The sequence below is a fragment of the Acomys minous genome (assembly GCF_964271855.1).
Source record: "Acomys minous genome assembly, chromosome: 4".
NCBI classification, from domain to species: Eukaryota; Metazoa; Chordata; class Mammalia; order Rodentia; family Muridae; genus Acomys; species Acomys minous.
This window is the reverse complement of record NC_140486.1, coordinates 111,525,098-111,547,358: the sequence shown is the minus strand read 5'-3', so window position 1 is coordinate 111,547,358 and position 22,261 is coordinate 111,525,098. Positions and strand designations below refer to the sequence as shown.

General features: G+C 48.1%; 1 protein-coding gene across 1 annotated transcript in view; it reads right to left on the bottom strand.

Moving 5' to 3' along the window:
* Nucleotides 1-389: 389 nt before the first annotated feature.
* Nucleotides 390-22,261, bottom strand: part of EFHD1 (EF-hand domain family member D1) — a 40,432-nt gene continuing 18,560 nt past the window's right edge. Inside the window, exons 2-4 of the mRNA XM_084778582.1 lie at nucleotides 15,856-16,003; nucleotides 10,055-10,189; nucleotides 390-1,537 (exon numbers count right to left, since the gene is read on the bottom strand). Of these exons, the coding sequence (XP_084634708.1) occupies nucleotides 1,403-1,537; nucleotides 10,055-10,189; nucleotides 15,856-16,003 (418 nt within the window). The 3' untranslated portion in view covers nucleotides 390-1,402. The remainder of the gene's footprint in view (nucleotides 1,538-10,054; nucleotides 10,190-15,855; nucleotides 16,004-22,261) is intronic.

Here is a 22,261-nt window from a genome sequence, read left to right as displayed (position 1 = left end):
TGGACCCCTCTAGTTCCTAGACTCCTTCCTCTTTGGATCCCTCTTCTTTGGGTTTTCCCTGGCTTTTCCTAAAACAAGGTCTCATATAGCCTAGCCTGACCTCAGACTCACTCTACAGCCAAGGATAACCATGAACTTGAATTCTTCTATGTTTTAAAATGCCGGCATTACAGGAATGCACTGCCCATGACTGTGGTGCTGGGACTGGGGCTTCATGCATGCTGGGCAAGCACTCCGCCCACTGAGCTACATCCCAGGCCCCACCCATCCTGTTCCTAGTTCTACTCCATATTTCGGGAGCTCATAACAGAAGCCCAAGGCTGAACTGACCCCATAGAAAACACGCTCTTCCATTAAAAAAAAAAAAAAAGACCAAAGGCAGGCTGGTGTGAAGGCAAAGACCGTTTGCACATTTTATTTCAAAGGAAAATCTGTAAGATAGAAGGGCATGTTTTCTTTATTGTTAAGGCAAAAAAAGAAGTAATAAATATGTCATTAGGACTTTCTGTTTGTTTGTTAAAAAATACAACCCTCTGCTATTTGTGAGAAACCCCAAGAACTTACAAGGTACAAAAATCTGCCCCGTAGGTGACAATACTCTTTGGAGCTGATGCCAGACACAGGAAGGTTGTCATCACTTCAGAGATTTGAAGAGACCTTGGATGAGTCACTTGAGAAATTGTAGGGGTCCTCACTGATTTGCATAGGGTTAAATGACAGATATCCTTTGCTCAATATTACTACTTCTAACAAGTCTTTCATTCTTACAGTAGGAGTAGGAAAATGGCTGAAATGGGAAGAAAGGGATGGGGGGGGCGATGAGAAGGTGGGTATTGTTAGGGGCCAGGAGACAACAGTTGGAGCTAGTCCCCAGTTGGAGAGGGCATAGGTAATGACCCTCAAGTCCTACCATCACCCTCGGATGGAAGAGGGTTAAAAAGAAGTTAATGGACTCTAAGGACAGGAAGAGGCACGCTGGCCAGGAAACAATACAAGGATCACGGGGGGAAAAAAAAGAGAAGATGAGCAACATGTCCTCTGAGGACCATAGATGGACAGAACTCGCTGACGTAGAACTACGCAGGGGCAAGGATAGTTTCCAAGAAGAAACAAGTCTCGGCTGCAGATACCGGCAGAGGAGTGACGGCTGGAAAGGATGAAAACAGTCGCTGGTTATCCAGAAGCACTAAGAAACAGGCCTGGGGCCTTGAGGGGAAGGTCATCCAGGCAGAGCAGCCCTGGCGCCTTGAGGGGGAGGCCAGTCAGGCAGAGCAGCCCTCGGGCCTTGAGGGGGAGGTCATTCAGAGAGAGGGCAGCAGGGATAAAAATGTGAAAATCCCGGTCAGCTCCTCCAGCGCGGCGGTAAGGCACTGCTGTGGGCGTGGGTTGGTCAGGCAGCCTGCTATGCACTGAAAGCAGCCCTGAGCTCCCGGAAAGCTGCCTGGCGGAGCCTCCTGGCCTCCTCCTCTCGTTTTCGCTCATCTTGCTCAGCTTTTAACTCAGCTTCGAATTTACTGGAGCATGCCAAGGCCTGGGCCTAGTAGAGAAACAGCAAACAGATAAAACCGTGAGGGCAGGGAAGGGTAAGGGGATGCTGGTACCCCAAAAGCCTTTGCCGTGGCCATGCTGAGTAGGCTGGCTGGTTAGCTGGCTAGGGAGGCCAAGAATCTGTATACAACACTGTGCCTGGCTTCTTCTTTTTCAGGTAGGTTCAGGGGATTGAACTCAGGTCTTCATGCTTGCAAGGCACATGCTTTGCCAACTACATTGTCTCTCCAGCCCTATATACCACTTTCTATGGGGGGGGGGGGAGCATGTAACATTTTTACGTCCAAGGTTTCTGGAACCAACCCCCTTCATGTACACAAAAGGCCAACGACATCTTCAACTCCCCAGCTGCACTTCTGCCTGGTACACGAAGCACATCTGCCCACACCCCTCAGTAAGGCCTACTCTCGCTGACGTGATTCAGTAAGAAATCTCTTCAGTCTGGAGAGAAGCCTTGGTAGTTAAAAACACTTGCAGAGGGCCAAAGATCAGCTCCCAGCACCCCCATGACAGCCCATAACCATCCAAACCTCTAGTTCCAAGAATTCTGGAAACCCTCTTCTGGACTCTGCAGGCATGTGCTGCACACGTATGCAGGCAAAAACACTCACACAAATAAAAACAATCTTAAAAAATATAATTCTTTGTTTTGAACAAATTTTTATTTTAATTAATTTATTTATTATGTATACAATGTTTTGCCTGCATGTACACCTGAATGTCAGAAGAGGGCACCAGACCTCATTATAGATAGTTGTGAGCCACAGGTGGTTGCTGGGAATTGAACTCAGGACCTCTGAAAGAGCAGTCAGTGCCCTTAACCTCTGAGCCATCTCTCCAGCCCAAAATATAATTCTTAAAATACAAAAAAATCCCTCATAAGGATAGTTGCTAACACTCCTGGGACTTGGGATTTCTGACCAGAGCTGGGTCTTCAATGGCTTCCTTCCTCATCTCTCTCACTCTAGTCACCGGTTGCTCCCATCTCTGCCTCCTTCAACTGGAAGAAAACAGAAATGTCTTTCCGCTACCAACTGTTTCAAAATTTTAACTTGTCTGAATCTGTAACCAACTGCACCAAAAGCAAATGGTGAGTAGTGAAGGGGCCATCACCTTCTGCTTGTCTCATTACATTTTCCTGTCATCTGCCAGGCCTGTGTCCTCAGTGTGGGAATGCTGGGTAATGGCGTGATGACTCTGAACAGCTTCCTGGCTCCATGTGTGTCCGCTGTCCACTGAGAGCTTGAACTCAGTCTCAGTGTGAAAATTTACACCATGTTAAACAGCCGGCTCTACACATTTAGTCTACATGATCTTGTCATAATGCACCAGGGAAAATGTTTAAAATGCAGGTAAGGCTTGGGGTGGGGGTAGGGAGAGTTGGGGGATGGGGGGTAGGGGATGGTTGCACAAGCCTTTAATCCCAACACTCAGGGAGGCAGAGACAGGCAGATCTCTGTGAGTTTGAGGCCAGCCTGGTCTACAAAGCTAATGTAGGACAGCCAGGGAAACACAGAGAAAGAAAAGCTGTCTTGAAAAAAACAAAAATAAAGCAAATAAACAGGGCTGGAGAGATGGCTTAGAGTCAAGAGAACTGTTTGTTCTTCCAAAGGTCCTGAGTTCAATTTCCAGCAACCACATGGTGGCTCACAACCATCTATGAGATCTGGTGCCTTCTTCTGACCTGCAGATGTACATGCAGGCAAACCACTAAATACATAATAAAAAAATAAACTTTATTTTTTGCATTTTTATAAATAAGCTTTAAATAAACAAATAAAATCCTGCAGGTTAAGGCCAGGCGTGATGGCGCATGCCTTGAATCCCAGCGCTCAGGAGGCAGAGGCAGGCAGATCACTGTGAGTTCAAGGTCAGCCTGGTCCAGGACAGCCAAGGCCACGCAGAGAAACCCTGTCTCGAAAAAACCAAACCAAACCAAACAAACAAAAAACAAAACCTGCAGGTAAAACTTTAAATGTGTTGTCTGTTGCCTTTACACTATGAAGTGTCCCAAAACACTGAGAAGATGGTCTCTTGGTACTTGAAATCATTAGTAAGAAATTGCCCAGCAAGTCAAGCAATGAAGCTGAAGTTTTTCTCCTCCTCCCTCCCTTCCCCCTCTGTCTCTGCCTGTGTGTGCCTCTCTGCCTCACTTCTGCGGCAGCGGTGCATGTGTGTGGAAGTCAGAGGGCAGCCTCAAGTGCTGGCCTTTGCCCTCAGCTTGTTGGAGACAAAGTCTCTTTCTTGTTCACTTCTCTGTATCCAGGTTCCCTGGTTTGCCGCTTTCTGGGGATTGCTTCTCCCCGCCTTCTTGTCACAAGAGTACTGAGACTATAGATGTGGGCTAACGTGGCCTGCTTGACAAGGCTTCTGGGGATCTGAACTTGGGCCCTCAGGCAGCAAACACTTTAACCACTGGGTTATCTCTTAAGCTTCCCCTCCCCCAAGGTAAAAGATCTGAGTGCACTTCCTGGTTTGAAAACCCACCAATCCCTGGGTTTGCTCCAAGCTCAGGACTTGAAATCCCACCAATCCTCACCCTGGAAAACACACACACACACACACACACACACACACACACACACACACACACACACACACACACACCTATATAACCCTATCTTTTGCTCAGTCTCTGAAATAAACCCTGGGTCCTTCCCAATAAATCTCTTGTGTGAGGTTTGTTGTGCTGGGCGACGTTGTGGTATTCCCTGGCGCCTGACTGCCAGTATGGTTTTGCCCTCAGAGCTGCAACACGTCCATCCAGGACGCCCTTTCCCATAGAGGTGTATCACACACACACACACACACACACACACACACACACACACACACACACCCTGAGACACAATCACTATGTAGCTTTGACAGACCTGGTACTTGCTATGTAACCTGGGATAGCCTCAAATTTGCAGCAAACCTCCTGCGTCAGCTTCTTAAGAAAACAGGATTACAGGCACGCACCATCACACCCAGCCTGAGGTTTCGGCATTCATTCTTTCACTTTTTTTCTTTAAGAATTATCTTAAACTATGAATATTAAATATTGAAACTATTTTAAAATTATATTTGTATGTGTTTAAGCATTTTGCGTGCATGTAAGTCTGTGTGCCCACCATGCACGCCTGCTACCTGCAGAGGCCAGGAGGAATTAAAGCTACAGGCTGTTGTAAATGGCTGTGTGGGTGCTGGGAATCAAACCCAGGCCCTCTGGAAGAGCAGCCAGTGTTCTTAACCACTGAGCCATCTCTCCAGATCCAAAAACTACTTTCACTTGTGCATTGCAACCACAAGCTGGCAAAAGTCCAGAAGAAAAAAAAAAGCACCTCTCTGTGGAGAGGTGGAGTCTGTGGAGTCTGATGAACGATATAAAGCATTGTATTTATAGAAGGTATAACAAAGAAGGAGAAAGCAGTGGTTAAGAGCACTTGCTACTACTCTTGAGGTCCTGCATTCAATTCCCAGTACCCACATGGCAGCTCACAGCTGTCTGTAACTCCAGTTCCAGAGGATGCGACATACCCTCCCACAGACATACATGCAGGCAAAACACCAATGCAAATAAATACATTTTTTAAAAGGAGCAAGCATATGTAGTGTGTGGCTTTAACACAGGGTATCCTGTAGCCTAGACAGATCCTGAGTTCCTCACATAGTAGACAGGGGCCTTGAACTCTTGACCTTCCTACCTCAGCCTCCTGAATGCCACGATTACTAGTATGGTAGTTTGTTGCTAAATGTTTACCAAGGAACCACTGTCAAAGCTTCGACATCCTTGTCTTCAAGATGGGACAACGGTTGAGTCTGTTGTCAAATGCCTGGACTCCCAGCACTAGGGTGGTGATAGTAGGAGGGTCAAAAGTTCAAGGTCAGCCCAGACCACAGGGACTGTCTCAAGCCCAACACACACACACACACACACACACACACACACACACACACACACACACACACGGGACCATATCAGGTACCTCCGGGTGTTGGTGTATGAGGCTGAAGCATCTCAAGAGGGTCTGAGGCAGCACACACACTCCCCCTCCCCACCATTCCTATCTAGGACAGCAGGAGAGGGAAATGTGCCATCTCTCCACCCAGGAATCTTTTATCTCCCCCACCACAAAGTTCATCTGCTCTCTGGGTTCTATAACCCACTCCTGACCCTAACCCCACCCCTCCATGTCCTATCTTCTCAGTCATCTTGCTTTGTATTTCCACGTTTCCTAGACTGCCTCTCACTGATATGAAAACATGCTGGCTTCTCTCAGAAGCTGCAAAGTTAAGAAAAAAATGTCCTTACTTGGCCTCAAGCTAACCCTCTCACCTGTCCAGGCATCTGCAATGGACACCTGGCTCCCAGGGTTCCTCCTACCAGGTCTGTTCTTGTCCAATCCCAGTGCAATCAGCTCACGGGGTGGGGGGGTGGGGGGGGTGTTGAATCTGATCCCTTAAACGCCTCTGCTGAGGGTGTGCCAGATGGCTGGCTGCCAAATTTGGCATCCCGAGTTCAATCTGTTGGACCCACGTGGTGGAAGCAGAGAACCACTAGAGCTGGAAACATGGTTCAGGGGTCGGGAGTACATACTACTCTTCCAGATGGACCTAAGTTCGATTCCCAGCACCCACATCAGGAGGCTCAAAACCACCTGGAAGTCCAGGGACACCTGATACCTCTTGCCTCTCTGGGCACCTGCATGCATGATCACACCGACGGGTACAGGTGGGTACAGGAAATAGAAGAATAGTTTCATGATCCATCCTTACAGCAAGACACACAGACCTCTAAGGAAGACATTTTCATAGCCTCCCCCTGGAAGCCCCTGGAGGCCACTTTCACGTGGCCATGACTGAAGGACCCTTTGCAGCCATTACCATAACTGTCAAATCCGTGCATGCCGTTGCTGTGCCTGAAGTTATCTTGGACTTCACACCAAAGCCCAGTTTATTCACTTTTCCTCCTCAGTCTACTCCCACTCTGGTGAGGGGCTGTCCCAGTAGAAAAATCCCAGCTCCCCTCCTCAACGCATGCCTCATGTTGGTCTTCCCAAAACTCCCAATAGGGTGGGTCACAAACACTGTAGTTCTAAAGTTGTGTGTCTTTGTGTTGTCCCTGGTCACACTGTCACAATGCTTGACAAACTGATATTCCTCCCCACGCACCTGTGGAAACCTCACCAGGTGCATCTGCCCTCCTACCGTCAGACCTGCTCAAGCACCTCTGAGTGCTCGCCAGGCCTGGCAGCTGTGCAAGCCTAGCCTGGCTGTACATGACACTACCACCAGGGGTTCTGGATTGACCACTGTCTCCTGACAACGCCCCCTCCCCCCCACACCCAAACAAGTTTTTAAAGAGCCCTGGGTTGGGCCTGGGAAGTTGTTCTATAGATGTCCCTCAGCCTGGGGGTTATATCCAGGGACCATGTGATCTCAGAGTCAGTACCTCATGACAAAGGGTAGGAACTGGTGGCCCATCCTAAGTCTCCAGACTTGCATCTTGGCTTGCTTTCCAGCTGTGGCACCAGCCCTGCCCCCTCACACACGCCCACGTCTTCCCTAGCATCCAACCCCACTCCATGCCTTGGTGCCTTCACTTGCAGTTTCCCATGACCAGAGCACCTCCCATCCTTGATTACAAGGTGAATCCCCATTCATCTTGGAACATCTGTCACCAGTGTCATCTCCTTTATGGCCTCTCCCAAATCCAAGCCAGGCTTCCCTGCATTCATCATTCATGCAAACCTTTATTGAGGGCCATTACACACCAGGCGCTGTAATTACAAAGATAGCACGCCTACTCTGCCTTTGAGTCTAGTTGGGGAGGCAGACATATAAACACAGCAAGTAGGAAAAAGTTTATTGGTTTTTTTTTTTTTTGCGTTTCATCTTTTCTCCTTATAAAAATAACTCACACCAATTCTCCAGCACTTTAGAAATATAAAATGAGTCCCTTGACGTAATGATTACTAATACTTTCCTTTCTTACGCAATTACCTAGGCTGTTTTCAGTATTTACAATCAGGTGTCACATATTATTTTGCTTGATTTATTTTGGGCATCTGTCTACACATATTAAACAGCCTCATCTTAATCGCTGATGGCCACAAGGTGAGCAAACATATGGCCACACCATGATGGACACATCTCTGACGATGGAAGTCCAGGTTGTGCCCAGTTTCCTTCTACTCCAGCAGTGTTATAAGAAAATCCTTGCCAGAAAAAAAAAAAAAAGAAAAGAAAAATCCTTGCCAGGTATGCAAGTGCCTCAAAAAGGAGCCGTTCCTGAGGCAGAGTATTAACTGCTCCACAGACAGACCAATCAATACTCTCCTGCAAGTGTCCAAGAACACTTGGAACGGACACAAAATGGTGCCACTTGCACATGGAATGCAGGTACTAAGGAGAGGGGCCTTTCCAGGCCTGGTTAGCCAGGAGTGGGCTGCCCTAGGAGGTAGGTCCAAAGGGAACAGAGTTTTCTTCCTCAAGCAGAGTTCTTCGGGGAGAGCTCTGGGCAAAAGGAGCTACAGGTTCTGAGAATTGGTTGTAAGTATTTCCAGCAACATCTGAAAGACTGGATGAGGCTGGAGCAGGGACCACATGCAAGTCCTGCATGCACAGATTATACAGTCACAGAGGGACTCGTGGGCTTTGCTTAGGGCACTTGGCCCAGTGCACCACTGCAGTGAACTGTCCTGCCGCTCTTAGGCCTCAACCCTAGGACCTCCCCAAGGAGTCTCAAGAGATTGCAAATGTGACAGTACTGATGGCTAAAAAGACTAGATCACAGAAGAAGGAACCCCTTCTTCGTCTCTACCCCCTTGTGTCAAGGAGTCACTGGCTTTCCTCCCCGTATTGTGTGGGCCACCTGAGGAGGGCAACTGTCCTGTTCCCGTCCTCCTGGGTTTCAGAAGTCAAAGCACCAGCTTGTCCTTGCCAACACAGCCTATCTCCAAACAGCATGATAGAGATAGTAAGAACAGAGTCCTGTTTAGAACTCTAAGGAGGCCAGGATGTCACCAAGGTCACACTGGCCTTGGGCAAGCCCCTGGATGAAACTCAAAGTCCCCCAGAGGCTGGAAACTGCCTCAAGCAGCATGCAATCCTTGGCTAGCTTGGATGCCATGCTGACTGCTCCTCACAAGTGCAACTATACATCCACACTCACTTAATCCTGTTGTTACCTCAGCTGTGCAAACACAAACAGGGCCAGAGCAGCAAGTGATGTAAGTGCAAGAGGCAGATCTACTCTTGGATTATGTGGTGGGGAGGGTGTACTCCCTTCACGGCACCCTGTTCTGCTGGGCAGCAAGGTGTGGAGGGCTCCCCTGTCTGAATGTCTGCAGGTGTGCTCTGCAAGAGACAAGGATACCACAGCTAGCTTTGGGGAGGTATCTTGGTGTTCAATGTGAACTTCCAGGGCTGTGGGGCCTTCCCATACCTGGACCACTTTCAGTGATGCAAACATTGATGTGGGGCAGGCTGTAGCACTGTAGCCCTCTTCCCTGACTCTTCTACTTGTCTCTAACCCATATGGTTGTTTTGTTTTGTTTTTTTTAAGATTTACAGAAATAATTTATTTTTATTTCATGTACATTGGTGTTTTGCCTGCATGTATGTCTGGTGAGTGTGTTCGGTCCCCTGGAACTGGTGTTATAGACAGTTGTGAGCTGCCCTGTGGGTGCTGGGAATTGAACCTAGGTCCTCTGGAAGAGAAGTCAGTACTTTTTTTTTTTTTTTTTTTTTTTTTTTTGGTTTTTCGAGACAGTATAGTCAGTGCTTTTTAACCGCTGAGCCATCTCTCTAGCCCCTAAGATTTGTTTTTACTGATATTCATTTTAAAGTGTGTGTATGTGCTGGGGGCATGGTGGTGCACACCTTTGATCCTAGCACTCTAGAGGCAGAGGCAGGCAGATCGCTGTGAGCTGGAGGCCAGCCTGGTCTACAAATTGAGTCCAGGACAGTCTGTACAGAGACACCCTGTCTCAAAAACCTACAAAAAAAAAAAGGTGTGTGTTGTCCATGTCCATCCACAGAGGCCAGAAGAGGGTGTCAGACTCCCTGGAACTGAAATTAGAGAAGTTGTGAGCTGCCCAGTAAAGGTGCTGGGAATCAAACTCCAGTCCTCTGCAAGAGAGGCATCGCTCCAGCCCTCCAGGCCAATTGTTTATGCTATAAAAAGGGGGGAGCTACAGAAACAACCCAACTAGTTGTGGAGACAGAAAGGAACCCTTAGCAAAGTCTATATGGAGAGTATGTCTCAGGGCCTGGGACCAACAAACCCTCTGGAGCCTGTGAACAGGTGTCTTCTGTCCTGTGTCTATTTCCAGACAGTGTGAGGACACACCCTCACTTCCAGACAGTGTGAGGACACACCCTCACTTCCCAGGATGGGTATGGACCGCACAGCCTTGTCCTGAGGGAGCTAATGGGTCTCGGCACAAGCAGTGCCTGCCACAAGAGCAGGGTAAAAGAAGAGTGGTGACTGGGTAGGAAAGGAACAGGCTAAGTTTACCTTGGCTTCGAAGAAGTTCTTGGCACCTCTGACACCCTCCAGGGCAACATCGATCTCAGAAAGCTTGGCCAATGCCAACAGCCCACTGTCCTCCTGCAACTCACCAGCAGCGGCCTTGTGAAAGATGAGCAGGAACTGCGGGCGGGAGGACGGCAAAAGGATTATTACTATTCTACGGTTCTGTTGCTTCCCCGAGGCATCCATACCCCACCCTCTGGCCCCAGCAAACGACATCTTGCCAAGCATTTGAAAAGGGTGGGATTTTTGTCAGGCGGCTGTGGCGCACGCCTTTAGTCCCAGCACCAGGGAGGCAGAGGCAGGCAGATCTCTGTGAGTTTGAGGCCAGCCTGGTCTACAAAGTGAGTCTAGGACAGCCAAGGCTACACAGAGAGACCCTGTCTCGGGAAAAAAGGAGGAGGAGGAGGAGAAGAAGGTGGCGTTCGAGCCCGTTGAGCTAAGAGTTATTGGCAGCTATAAGCTGCCTGATATGAGTACTAGAAAACAAACTTGGATCCACTGCAAGAGCAGCAAGCATTCTTAACCATCTCTCCAACCTGGAAAAGGATGTTTATGTCTATGTGGAGACTTATTTTGTCCCTTACCAAATCATTAAAACCAAAAACACAGGGTTAAGGGCATAGCTCAGCGGTAAAGCGCATGGTTGGTATGTATAAGGATGTGAGTCCAATCCCTAATACCAAATAATCGAATTAAATATTGTTCTCTTCCATCCATTAATGCCCCTGTTGGGAATTTATCCCTTTGAAACCCCTACAGTTGGACTGCAGATTAGCCCATTTCAAAGAAAGCCTTGTGTTCAGACTCTAGTAAATACTGCATAAAATAGATATGGTGGATGTAGGCCTGTAATCCTTACATTTATTAATTTATTTTCTTGTATTTTTCTCTTTTTTGAAGATTTATTTATTATTATGTTCTGCCTACACATACACATGTGTGCCAGATCAGGGTACCAGATTTCATGATAGGTGGTGCTGGGAACTGAACTCAGGACCTTTGGAAGAGCAGCCAGTGCTCTTAACCTCTGAGCCATCTCTCCAGCCCTGGCCTGTATTTATTTCTTTGAGACAAGGTCTTGCTATGTAGCCTTGGCTGGACTAGAGCAGGCTATATAGGTCAGGAAGGCTTCAAACTCATAGAAATCCATCTGTCTCTGCCTCCTGAGTATTGGGATTGAAGGCATATGGCTAGCTCACACTTATTTGTTTGTATGAGTATAGGCAGGCACATTCCACAGCATACATGTGGCAATCAGAGGTCAACTCTCAGGCATCAGTTCTTGCCCTCCACCTTATTGAGGTAGGGTGTGTCTTGTTTCTGCCACTGCTGTCTGCTTAAGACTAGCTGGCCCTCCAACTTCCCTGCCTCCCATCTCCCTGTAGGAGCGCTGGGATTACAGATATATGCAAATACACTCAGTTTTCTACACATGTTCTGGGGCTTAAACGTCAGCTGTCAGGCTTACACAACTTGTACAGCTGGAGCACACGTGGAGATCAGAGGACAGCCTGCCAGAGTCAGTTCTTGCCTTCCACCCTGTGGGTCCCTGGTTTTGAACTCAGGTCGTCAGGCTTGACATCAGCTGTCTCTACCCACGGAGCCACTTCATCGAGCCTGCTTATTATTTTTGTTTGCTGTTTTTTGAGACAGGGTTTCCCTGTGTAGCCTTGGCTGTCCTGGGGACTCACTCTGTAGACCAGGCTGGCCTCAAACTCTCAGAGATCTACCTGCCTCTGCCTTCTGAGTGTTAGGATGAAGGGAATTCAACACCACATTGGCTCTGCTTATTAATTTTGAGATTCGAGGGTCTCACTATGTCACTGGTCTCAACTGATATTCCAGGTTGGCCTCCAGAGTAAGTGGGACCACCGGTGCTTGCTGCTATTCCTGGCTTCTTTATAGCATTTTTAAATTAAAAAAATTTTTTTTCTGGACTGGGGGGAAATGTTTACATAAAGTCTGTCAAATTCTTTCTTTCCTCTTACCACAGGCAGGCCTAGGACAACCTTCCTCAACACCAAGGTTACATAAACAGTCAGGTATGTTTCTGCCTAGTATTTTTATGGCTTTTTTTTTAATCGCGTAAATATTTAATCTCTGAAATGTATTCTGTTCTATTGGGAGGGTAATCATTAACCTTATTTTCCTCCAAATAGTTAGTAAGACCCACATTTATTGTGTAATCCAGTGTCTTCTTCCACATTTAAAACGTGTGACCCGAACAAAGTAATCTTTGAGGGCAATTGTGTAAAGGCCTCCACAGAGTAAATTCCTAAACCCCAGTCACTCTTCTTCCTACCCTTCTCTCCCAGGGTTACTTTCTGATTATTTAGTTCCCTTCTTTGTAATTTTTATAAAGCTAGCACGGCGGCTCATACGCATATGTGACAACAGCATCAGGAGGCTGAGGTAGAAGGACTGCCCACAGTTACAGGCTAGCCTGGGCTATGGTGTGAGACTCTAGCCCCCGACAAATAAAAAACCCTAGGAATTAAAAAAAAAAACAGTTAATACATTTATTTTGTATATGTGCATGCCGAGGTGTATGTGTGGAGGTCAGAGGAGACTCCGTTGGTTCTCTTTTACCACGTGAGCCCCAGGGATTGAATTCAGGTTGCTAGGCTTTGCCCCCACAAAGGGGCAAAGGGGGAGGGGAGACATGCAGCCGTGATTAGGAGCACTTGTACTTTCCCAGCACCAACACAGTGGCTCATCTATAGCTCCGGGTCCAGGCTCCAACAACCTCTTCTGGCCTCTGTGAGCGCTGGGCATGCGTGTGGTGCACATACATACATGCAAAGCATTTATACACATAAAATAAAATAACTTTTTTAAAATTACAAATCTATCTGCCTAAGACCCCGCTGTGCAATATCTATGAATACCATCATCCCCCACTTATAAACAGATGGACCCCAACCACCAAAAGGGGTTTCTCCAGGCTTTTAGCATTTACAGAAGGAAAATGTCACCTTTCCACCGCTTGTTCAATAGCCACCTTCCCTAAAGAATGCCTTATCTGAAAGACAGACACCATGACAATAGGCTCCCGGGGGTCCCAGCTCCCAAAGCTGTAGTCACCGGTGAACGCTAATCCAAGGGAGGAAGTGAGATGTGCAGACACTTGTGGCTTCTCTGAGGTCCCCCGGGGCTGTCTGGGATTAACACAAGTGCCGCGCTCAGCCACCTGTAGCTCCCAACTCTCTCACTAGAGGCCAGCAAAGACTCGCCTTGCAGCCCTTCTCAGAGCCAGCACGTTGGCTGGAGTGAAAACAAGCCAGGCCCCCAGGCCAGGAGGGTGGGGACAGTGGTGGCTGCTGAGGTTCTCAAGACTTTGGCACTGCAGATGTGAGCTGTGGATGACATAAATGCCTTCCCCGTCAGTACCTGGCTCGCACTATGCTTGATCTCTAGGCCAAAAATGTTGAGAGGTGGTAGCCTTAAGAAGACAAATAGGGCCGGGCAGTGGTAGCACACACCTTTAATTCCAAGCACTAGGGAGGCAGAGGCAGGCGGATCACTGTGAGTTCGAGGCCAGCCTGGTCTACAAAGCGAGTTCAGGACAGCCAAGGCTACACAGAGAAACCCTGTCTCAAGGAAACAAAACAAACAAAACCACAAATAGACCCCTGAAAGGGAGGATGCTTTTTTCAGGGTCTGCGTATCATGAAGGGAGCTTAGTTGTTCCCTGTCCTTCTCCCACCATGATGCTCTCTCCCACCCCGACCCCCACCCCCCATACTTTCTACCCTGAGTTCGAGCAGCACACAGCCTGCGCCAGGAGCTAGGCAGAGACCAGCACCACGCCCTTGGACTCCAAGAACTGCAGGCCAGACTTCTTTTCTTTCTAAATAATCCAGGCTGGGACGTTCTGTTACTCCGACAGACACCAGGCTGAACACCTAGCCAACCTTAAAGCATTTCATTTACTGGAGGTCCCCACGAGGAGCTGCCTTCCACAGCAGCACTTCTCAGCGACCCAAGGAGACTACTCAGGAAAGGGGGCGTGTCGTCCCAGCTCAGCATCCAGGGATTCTCCGTTCCCCAAGACTCAGTTTCCTCCCCTCTAAAGTAGAAGGAGGGCTAGTGTCACTCTGAGTGTGATACCCCACGGCCCATGTGTTGGAAGTTGCCCTCCGACCTCCACAGGTGTGCTGTGGCACCCATGTACCCCTTTCCTCAACAGAAAACAAATAAATACAACAGAGTTTTAAAAGTTGAAGTGGAGGGGGATGGCGTTGACAGATGCAGACGGGCATTGTGAGCCTGAGGCATGAGCAAACCCCTCGGGCCTTTCCACGCACTGTTTGCTCTGAGCCCTGAGGTCCAAGACTGTACAAGCTCACTTTGCCAGTTCAAAAGATGACCGACAGCATCCCCCCCCCCCACCCCCGCCATAACTCAGGGTCTCCCAACCCCAGGCAGCCAAAAAAGAAAAAAAAAATCCAGTTCAACTCGAGCACATCCAGCATAGCAGGCACTCCCATTTTACCCATTACACCCGCTCACTACCCCGGACGGCAACTCCTTCACTGCCCAACCTTGTTTGTTTTTGTATTTATAGTCCACAAAGACTGGCATGGTGTTGAGTTGGAAAACGTCCAAGCTCTGACTCTGGGGAAAGGGGGGGGGGGGTGGGTAAGGAGAGGTCGAGAACAAAGAGAAGGCAGAGGGAGCTAGCACAGCTCCGAAGCTCCTCAAGTCGCAAGCCCATCTCAGGCCATTTTGGGCTGAGACTGAGGGAATTTTTAACTTCATGACTGTGGCTAGAGCTGACTATGTGAGAGCTCTTCATTTGTAAGTGGTAGACGTAAAGTTCTTGTTTTAGAACAAAGGAAGTAACTCGCTATGAGGAAAGGGGTGTGCCAAGAACCCAAGGGTGGGCTGACCAGATGGCTCCACAGGTCAAGATGCTTGCTGCCAAGACTGACGACCTGAGTTCAAGGCCTGGACTGACATGGAAGGGGAACACTGACTCCTCCAAGTTGTCCCCTGATCTTCACATATCCGCAGAGGCATATATGCCCCCATACAATAAAGGTAAAAATTAAAAATTAAAAAAGAACTCCTAAAAAAAAAAAAAAGAACTCCTGGGGCCGGCTGTGGTGGTACACGCCTTTAATCCCAGGACTTGGGGAAGCAAAGGCAGGTGGATCTCCGTGAGTTTGAGGCCAGCACACACACACACAAAGCCCAAACAAAAATAAAAAAAATTTAAAAAACCTACATAAAGCCAGGCATTGTGGCACACATCTGTAATCCCAGCACTTGGGAGGCAGAGGCAGGTGAATCATTGTGAGTTCGAGACCAGCCTGGTCTAGAAAGCAAGTCCAGGATAGCCAATAGCCAAGGCTATACAGAGAAACTCTGCCTTGAAAAACCAAAAAAAAAAAAAAAAAAAAAAAAAAGCTTACATAAGAGGTCAGGCATAGAGCCGCATAGGCAGAAACTCATAGCAATCCTCTTACTCCGGCCATCATGTACTGGGATCACACACATAACTACCACAAAAGATTATTTTTATTTTTATTTTTTGAGTCAGGGTCTTATGTAATTCACTATGTAGCTGAGGCTAGCCTTGAATTCATGATCCTCCTCTATCTCTTGAGGGTTGAAATTATAGTAGCATGCCACCCGCACAGCTTACAGCTTAAAAGATATATTAAAAAGCTAAGCTGAAGATTAAATAGCCAACCAAAGAGCATTCTCAGGAGGCAAACCCATTAGCACTCAGGGGCTGTGGGCCAGGGCGGTCCTCCCAGGCTCGGCAGGCCAGATACCTCCCGGAAGCTGAGCTTGCCATCGAAGTCTTCATCCACCTCCTTGATCATCCTCTTCAGGCCCAGGTGGGTCTGGGGGGCCCCCAGCTTCTCCATCATGAGCTTGAGCTCCATCAGGTCGATGAAGCCATCCCTGCCAGCGTCATACCTGCATGGTCCAAGGAGGCAAGATCAGGACAAAGTGAAACCTGTTAGTTTCCCAGTATGACTTTTTTTTAAAGAAGATTTTTTATTTATTACGTATATAGTGTTCTCCCTGTATATATATCTACACACCAGATCTCATTATAGATGGCTGTGAGCCACCATGTGGTTGCTGGGAATTGAACTCAGGACCTTTGGAAGAATAAACAGTGCTCTTAACCTCTCAGCCACCTCGCCCCCAGTATAACTCTTTTGGTTTCATCTACTAAAAAGGAACTCAACTGTCTCCTGCTTTGCAAGGCTCTTCAGACTACTTCACCATAAGGGACCTCTCAAGGCTACCTCATCAGAAGAGGCTCCCTCTTTTAGTTAAAAAAAAAAAAAAAACCCCAACAGTCTGTCCTTGTGCTTTGCACACTCAAAATGGACTTCGTTCAAAATGTTGATTTTCGTGTATTTTATCTCCTTCAATTTAGTCAACCAACATGGACCCAACCCTTGCAAATGCTGGACTGGACTCTAGGAATATATAGTGGTGCATTCTCTGAAACCCAACACATGCTACACTGAATGATGTACCATTCTGGTGGTCACCCTCCTGGTGTCTCTGCCACACCCATTCCTGGCAACCCCCTCACCCTCCTACTCTTCTGTCTTGTTCGGTTGGTCTTTGAAAGCTGCGTTCCAGCCCACGGTTGGCTGTGAAGTGGGCGTGGTCTCGCCTCGGGGCCGTGTGCTTCTACTTCCAGGTCTGAGTAGTCACAGCTGTGTGAGTGGCTGCTCTCCCCGTGTAGCTGGCCCCTCTGCCTGCTGTCACTCTTCCCATGGACCCTTGCCTGGAAATAAGGCCGGTTTCACGAAGTGAGAGGTCTGTCTTTGACCCCTTCTCCTTGGGCCAACACTCAAGGAGGCAGAGGCAGGCGGATCACTGAGAGTTCGAGGCCAGCCTGGTCTACAAAGTGAGTCCAGAATAGCCAAGGCTACACAGAGAACTGTGTCGGGGGATGGGGTGGGGGCGGGAGCAAGGAAAATATCAGAGGTCCCTACACTCTGGAGGCAGAGGCAGACATATCTCTATGAGTTCCAGGGACACCCAGGCCTATGTAGAGAGACCCTGTCTCAAAACACAAATAAGATGAATAATAAAAAAAAAAAGAGGCTTGGGATGAAACTCCAGGATGGAAACTTGCTTAGCGTTAGGCGGGAGGCCCCAGTTCCACAGCCCAGGACCACACAGGTACACAGAAACAAGCAGCAAGAGTCCAGGGACAGATGAGCTGGTAAGCACAATGGGCCCCCCCATGTAGTGTAGTGTGGAATAAGCTCCAGCAATAAAAACAGAGGATGCGAAGCCGGGCGTGGTGGTGCACTCGGGATAAGGACAGGGCCAAGTTTCTGGCGTCACACTGTGTTCACGCTTAATGCCCCGTATCTGTGTCTACATAAGTGGTTAAAATGCTCATTTTCCTTCCTTTGCCTTTTTATTTTTATTATTTCTAATTATGTGCACCCATATGGATCTGTGTGTGGGTATGTGCACGTGAGTGCAGAGGCCCCCAGGGCCCAGAGGGTTCGGGAGATGGAGTTACAAGAGGTTGTAAAATACCTGATGTGGGTGCTGAGAACCAAATTTGGGTCCTCTTAAGAGTGCAGTGCTCACTCTTAACCACTGAACCATGCATGGGTCCAGCCCCTCTGTGTGTCTTCCTCCCCTTCCCCCCATCCCCCCATGTGTGCGCATATGCTCGCTCACATTTAGACTGGGTTCTACTCTGTGGCTCAGACAGCCCTCAAATTCACTCTGACCCTCCCAAGTGCTGGGTTACAGGTGTGTGCAACTATTCTACCTCCAAGTGGTCATTTTTTGTTATGCACACTTTACCATATTTTTTTTTTAATTCTATTCAGTCTTTTTCACTGTCCATCTGACCCCCCACCCCCATAAAGAAAAAGCACTTCTGTAGAGAACCACCACTGTTCACTAAGAAATGCAGCCTGTGGGCAAATGGAAATCTAAGCCGTGGGCAGTGGTATTTAAAGTCCACATTGTCGTGCTGAGGAAGGGCCCAGGACTCCCTGACACACTGACACACTCCGTTCTAGCCACAGTGGCTTACTCAGGCTGTCCCACCCATTGCTGACACAGGCACCCCTCCCTCCTCGCCTCTGTAGCCTTCCTGTTCCCCAATAGCATCCATTGTTATGTCCTCCTCTGGTGCCAAAATTCGCTGCCCTCTTCTATTGGCTATTTTTTCCTCAAGCCCTCTGAGTTCCCACTGGGCACAGCCTTGCTGCTGGAGGAGTTACTCTACAAAGGACACAGGCAAGATCTCGGTGTCACTGGTGGATGACCTCTGAGAACCCCTTAATATGAATGATCCATGTCTGGAAATTAACAGGGTGCCTCCAGGTCTCCAAATGGCCCAGCCCAGGACCTTGAGGAATCAAAGGATGATGTGTGAGTGCTTAATAACGCAGGTCCCCAGGCGGCCAATGCCTGGAATCCCAAACACTCTAGAAGTAGGAATATTCCAATGAGTTTAAGACCAACCTGGGATACATAGCTTGAGACTCTATCTCAAAATAAGGAAATAAACAATGATTTCCATGGTTTTGCCAGAGCCCAGTGTAAGCCTCATTTGCCTAAAATCAAAGCTTTGGGGCTGGGAACGTAACTCCATGGTACGGCCCTTGCCAGCACTGTGTGAGGCTCTGAATTACCCTTCTAGAGCCAGAGCCATGAAAACAGATGTTTGAAGCTGGGAGCAGTGGCACATACCTTTAATCCCAGCATTTAGGGAGGCAGAGGCAGGAGGATCGCTATGAGTTCGAGGCCAGCTTGGTCTATAAAGCGAGTCCAGGACAACCAAGACTACACAGAGAAACCCTGTCTCGAAAAAACAAAAAAGAAGCCGGGCGGTGGTGGCGCACGCCTTTAATCCCAGCACTCGGGAGGCAGAGGCAGGCGGATCGCTGTGAGTTCAAGGCCAGCCTGGTCTACAAAGTTAGTCCAGGACAGGCAAGGCTACACAGAGAAACCTTGTCTAGAAAAACCAAAAAAAAAAAAAAAAAAAAAAAGAAAAAAAAAAAAGAAAAAGAAAAGAAAAGAAAAACCAAGGAAAGAAAGAGATGTTTGAGCTATTTCCCCACCCCCTTTTTTGTTATCATAAATGAAGCCACTTAGGGGCGTGGCACAGTGGTTAAGGGCATGCATTGTTTTTGCAGAGGATCCAAGTTCCCAGCACCCACAGCAGAAAGCCTACATTCCTCCTTTAATTCCAGTTCTGGGCGACCCAGGACCTTCTTCTGGCCTCTATGGATATGAGCACACACGTGGCAGGCATGCACATACCAATAAGTAAAAAATAAGCTGTAAAAACATGAATCTTAAAACAGAAACTCTTCAGAAGTCTAACCCGTTTCTTGGAAAATGATGCCGTGCTGGAGACACCGTATGCTTGAGAACAGGGGGAGTGCAGGCTGGTGCTAACCTGGAAGCTTCATCCCTTCCCCTACCGGCTAGCTTTCACAGTGCTGGAAGGTTCTACGGCAGCTAGCGGGAGAAAAGGAATTATCAGTCTTACTCGACTGAGATCGAGTTAAATGACCTGCCTGGCAAGACTTGCCCATTAGTGCAATAGTGGCACACATGTATGGGAGTAACCAACCACCTTTTCATTGGACTTTTGGGCCCATTCCACAGGTTGAAACCTGTAGCTTAGCACCGTTATGTGGGCCAAGAACCTGTGGCTAAATAGGCCATGGACCCTAGGGAGAATTTGCTATGATCACTCTGCAAAAATGTACATAATATTAAACTGACTCCTAATGATGTATTGTTATACCCCTATCTTAGCGTTATCAGCAACTGCCATCAGGGAAGCTTCTTCTTGCAGTAGATGGTGGTTAACACAGAGACCTGCAACTGATCAAGGAACACAGTAAGAGACTACAGAATGCTCGGTCCTAAATGGGATCTCTGCATCACACCCCCTCCTCCCAAGGCTCAAGGATCACGGCAGAAAGATTGTTAGAGTCCTAGGGAATGGCTGACTATAAGGGAACACTGGGTTTGGACACAGCAGCGGGGAAGCTGTGCGTGTGAACTAAGGGTATTTTAAGCATCATGAATAAGACCTATGCAGACTCAGGCCAGACAAAATTCCAGCACAGAGAGGAGAGGTGGCCATGAAATACCATCCCTAACTAAGGAGGTGTTGGCAGTTGATAGCTGATAGTTTTCCTTAAGGGTGCGACCCCTGGCAGGTAGATCTGTCTACATATCCAAGACCAAGAGCATATGGGCAACATAAACTATACTTGTACTTGGATTAAAAAAAAAAAAGACACAAAGTTGGCTGGGTAGGGAAGTGGATCTGAAGGAGTTAGGAGAGGGAGTAAATATTATCAAATGTGCCAGGTGTGGTAGCACACACTTTTAATTCCAGCACTCAGGAAGGCAGAGGCAGGCAGATCTCCGAGTTCCAGGTCAGCCTGATCTGCAAATAGAATCCAGGACAGTCAGAGCTCTGTTACACACAGAAACCTTGCCTCAAAAGACAAAACAAAAAGCCGGGCGTGGTGGCGCACGCCTTTAATTCCAGCACTCGGGAGGCAGAGGCAGGCGGATCGCTGTGAGTTCGAGGCCAGCCTGGTCTACAAAGTGAGTCCAGGACAGCCTAGGATACATAGAGAAACCCTGTCTTGAAAAAAAAAAAAAGACAAAACAAAACAAAAATCAGAATGCGTTGTACTAATAAAAGTGATCCTGCTTTGACTCTTGGCATTCAAGTGCCCCTGTGTTCCAGTTTGCTTGGGTCTATGCCCCAGGTGAACTGCTGGGATGGCATACACTCGCCTACTTTTGAAACACAGATATCAAGCTGGTCCACTAGAAAACCATGGCCACCCTGAGGCCACTGCTCAGGTAAGCATGGCTCCCCATCAGGTGCTTGTGGGAGAGACTCAGGGGTGCATTTGCCTGAGTCATATCAAGGGAACTGTCTGTTTCTGAGCCATCCAGGGAAGGGGGTCTCAGGTCTTGCTGCGGCCTATCTGTCAGGGAGAATCTAGGCCCAAAACACCTCACTGAGTTGGTCCAGTTGAGATGGCTCAGTGGGTCAAGACCTTGTCATAGAAGCCTGACATCCCAGAAACTACGTGAAGGTGGGGGAGAAAGCCGACTCTTCCAACTTATCTTTTGACCTCCACATGAGTGCCACACACATGCACACTCATGTGCACACATGTACACACACTGAACACTAATAAAACAAAAGATATAATAAGGAGGGAAAGGAAGGAATAAGACACAGTGAGAGTCCAAGGTTCTAAGCCGAGAGTCACCATATAACCCATTCCAAAACAATTCCACTTCTTTTTCATTTTTTTTCATCTCTCAGTACTGCAGATCGAACCTAGGGCCTCACACACAGCCGGCCAGTGCTCTGCCACTAAGACACATACCCATCCCTCCTTTTAAAAAAAAAATACTTTCTGGGGGCTGGAGAGATGGCTCAGAGATTAAGAGCACTGACTGCTCTTCCAGAAGTCCTGAGTTCAATTCCCAGCAACCACATGGTGGCTCACAACCATCTATAATGAGATCTGGTGCCCTCTTCTGGCCTGCAGGCACATATAGGGGCAAGAGTACTGTGTACATAATAAATAAATAAAATATTTACAAAAAAACTTTCTGTGAACAAAGAAGCAATATCTTCATACCTTAACCAGATACTTGTATTTGAAGGCGCACCACAACACTCCCTCAACAGTTAAATGGTGGAAGGACCCCAAGTGTCCATCAGTCCATGAGCGGATATGGAAAATGGGGTGGGGATCCATGCAACAGGCTGAAAGGGAAGTTCTGACCTTGATGAACTTGAAGTAATTTCAAGAGCTATGTGAATTAACTCACGCTAAGTGAGACAAGGTGTAGGACACAACACTGCAGGACTCTACCTCTGTGAGGCACCCAAGGTGACCAAATTACAGAGACAGAAGCCCTGTGGGGGTGGCCAGCATCTAGGGGAGAGGTGAGGAAGATTTAAAAAGCTCACCATGTTGTGGCAACGGCCGCAGTACAAATGGACCTAACCCACTGAAGTGAGTGTTTAAAGCCAAGACGCTTACCTACAGTGCAAAAGGCCCTGAACTTGATCCCAAGGTGGGTGATGGGGGGAGGTTAAATTTCATATGTACCGGGCCAGCCTCTGAGCCAAACTGCTCCACGTTTATGAGTTCAGGCGGGCCTGCTTGCAAA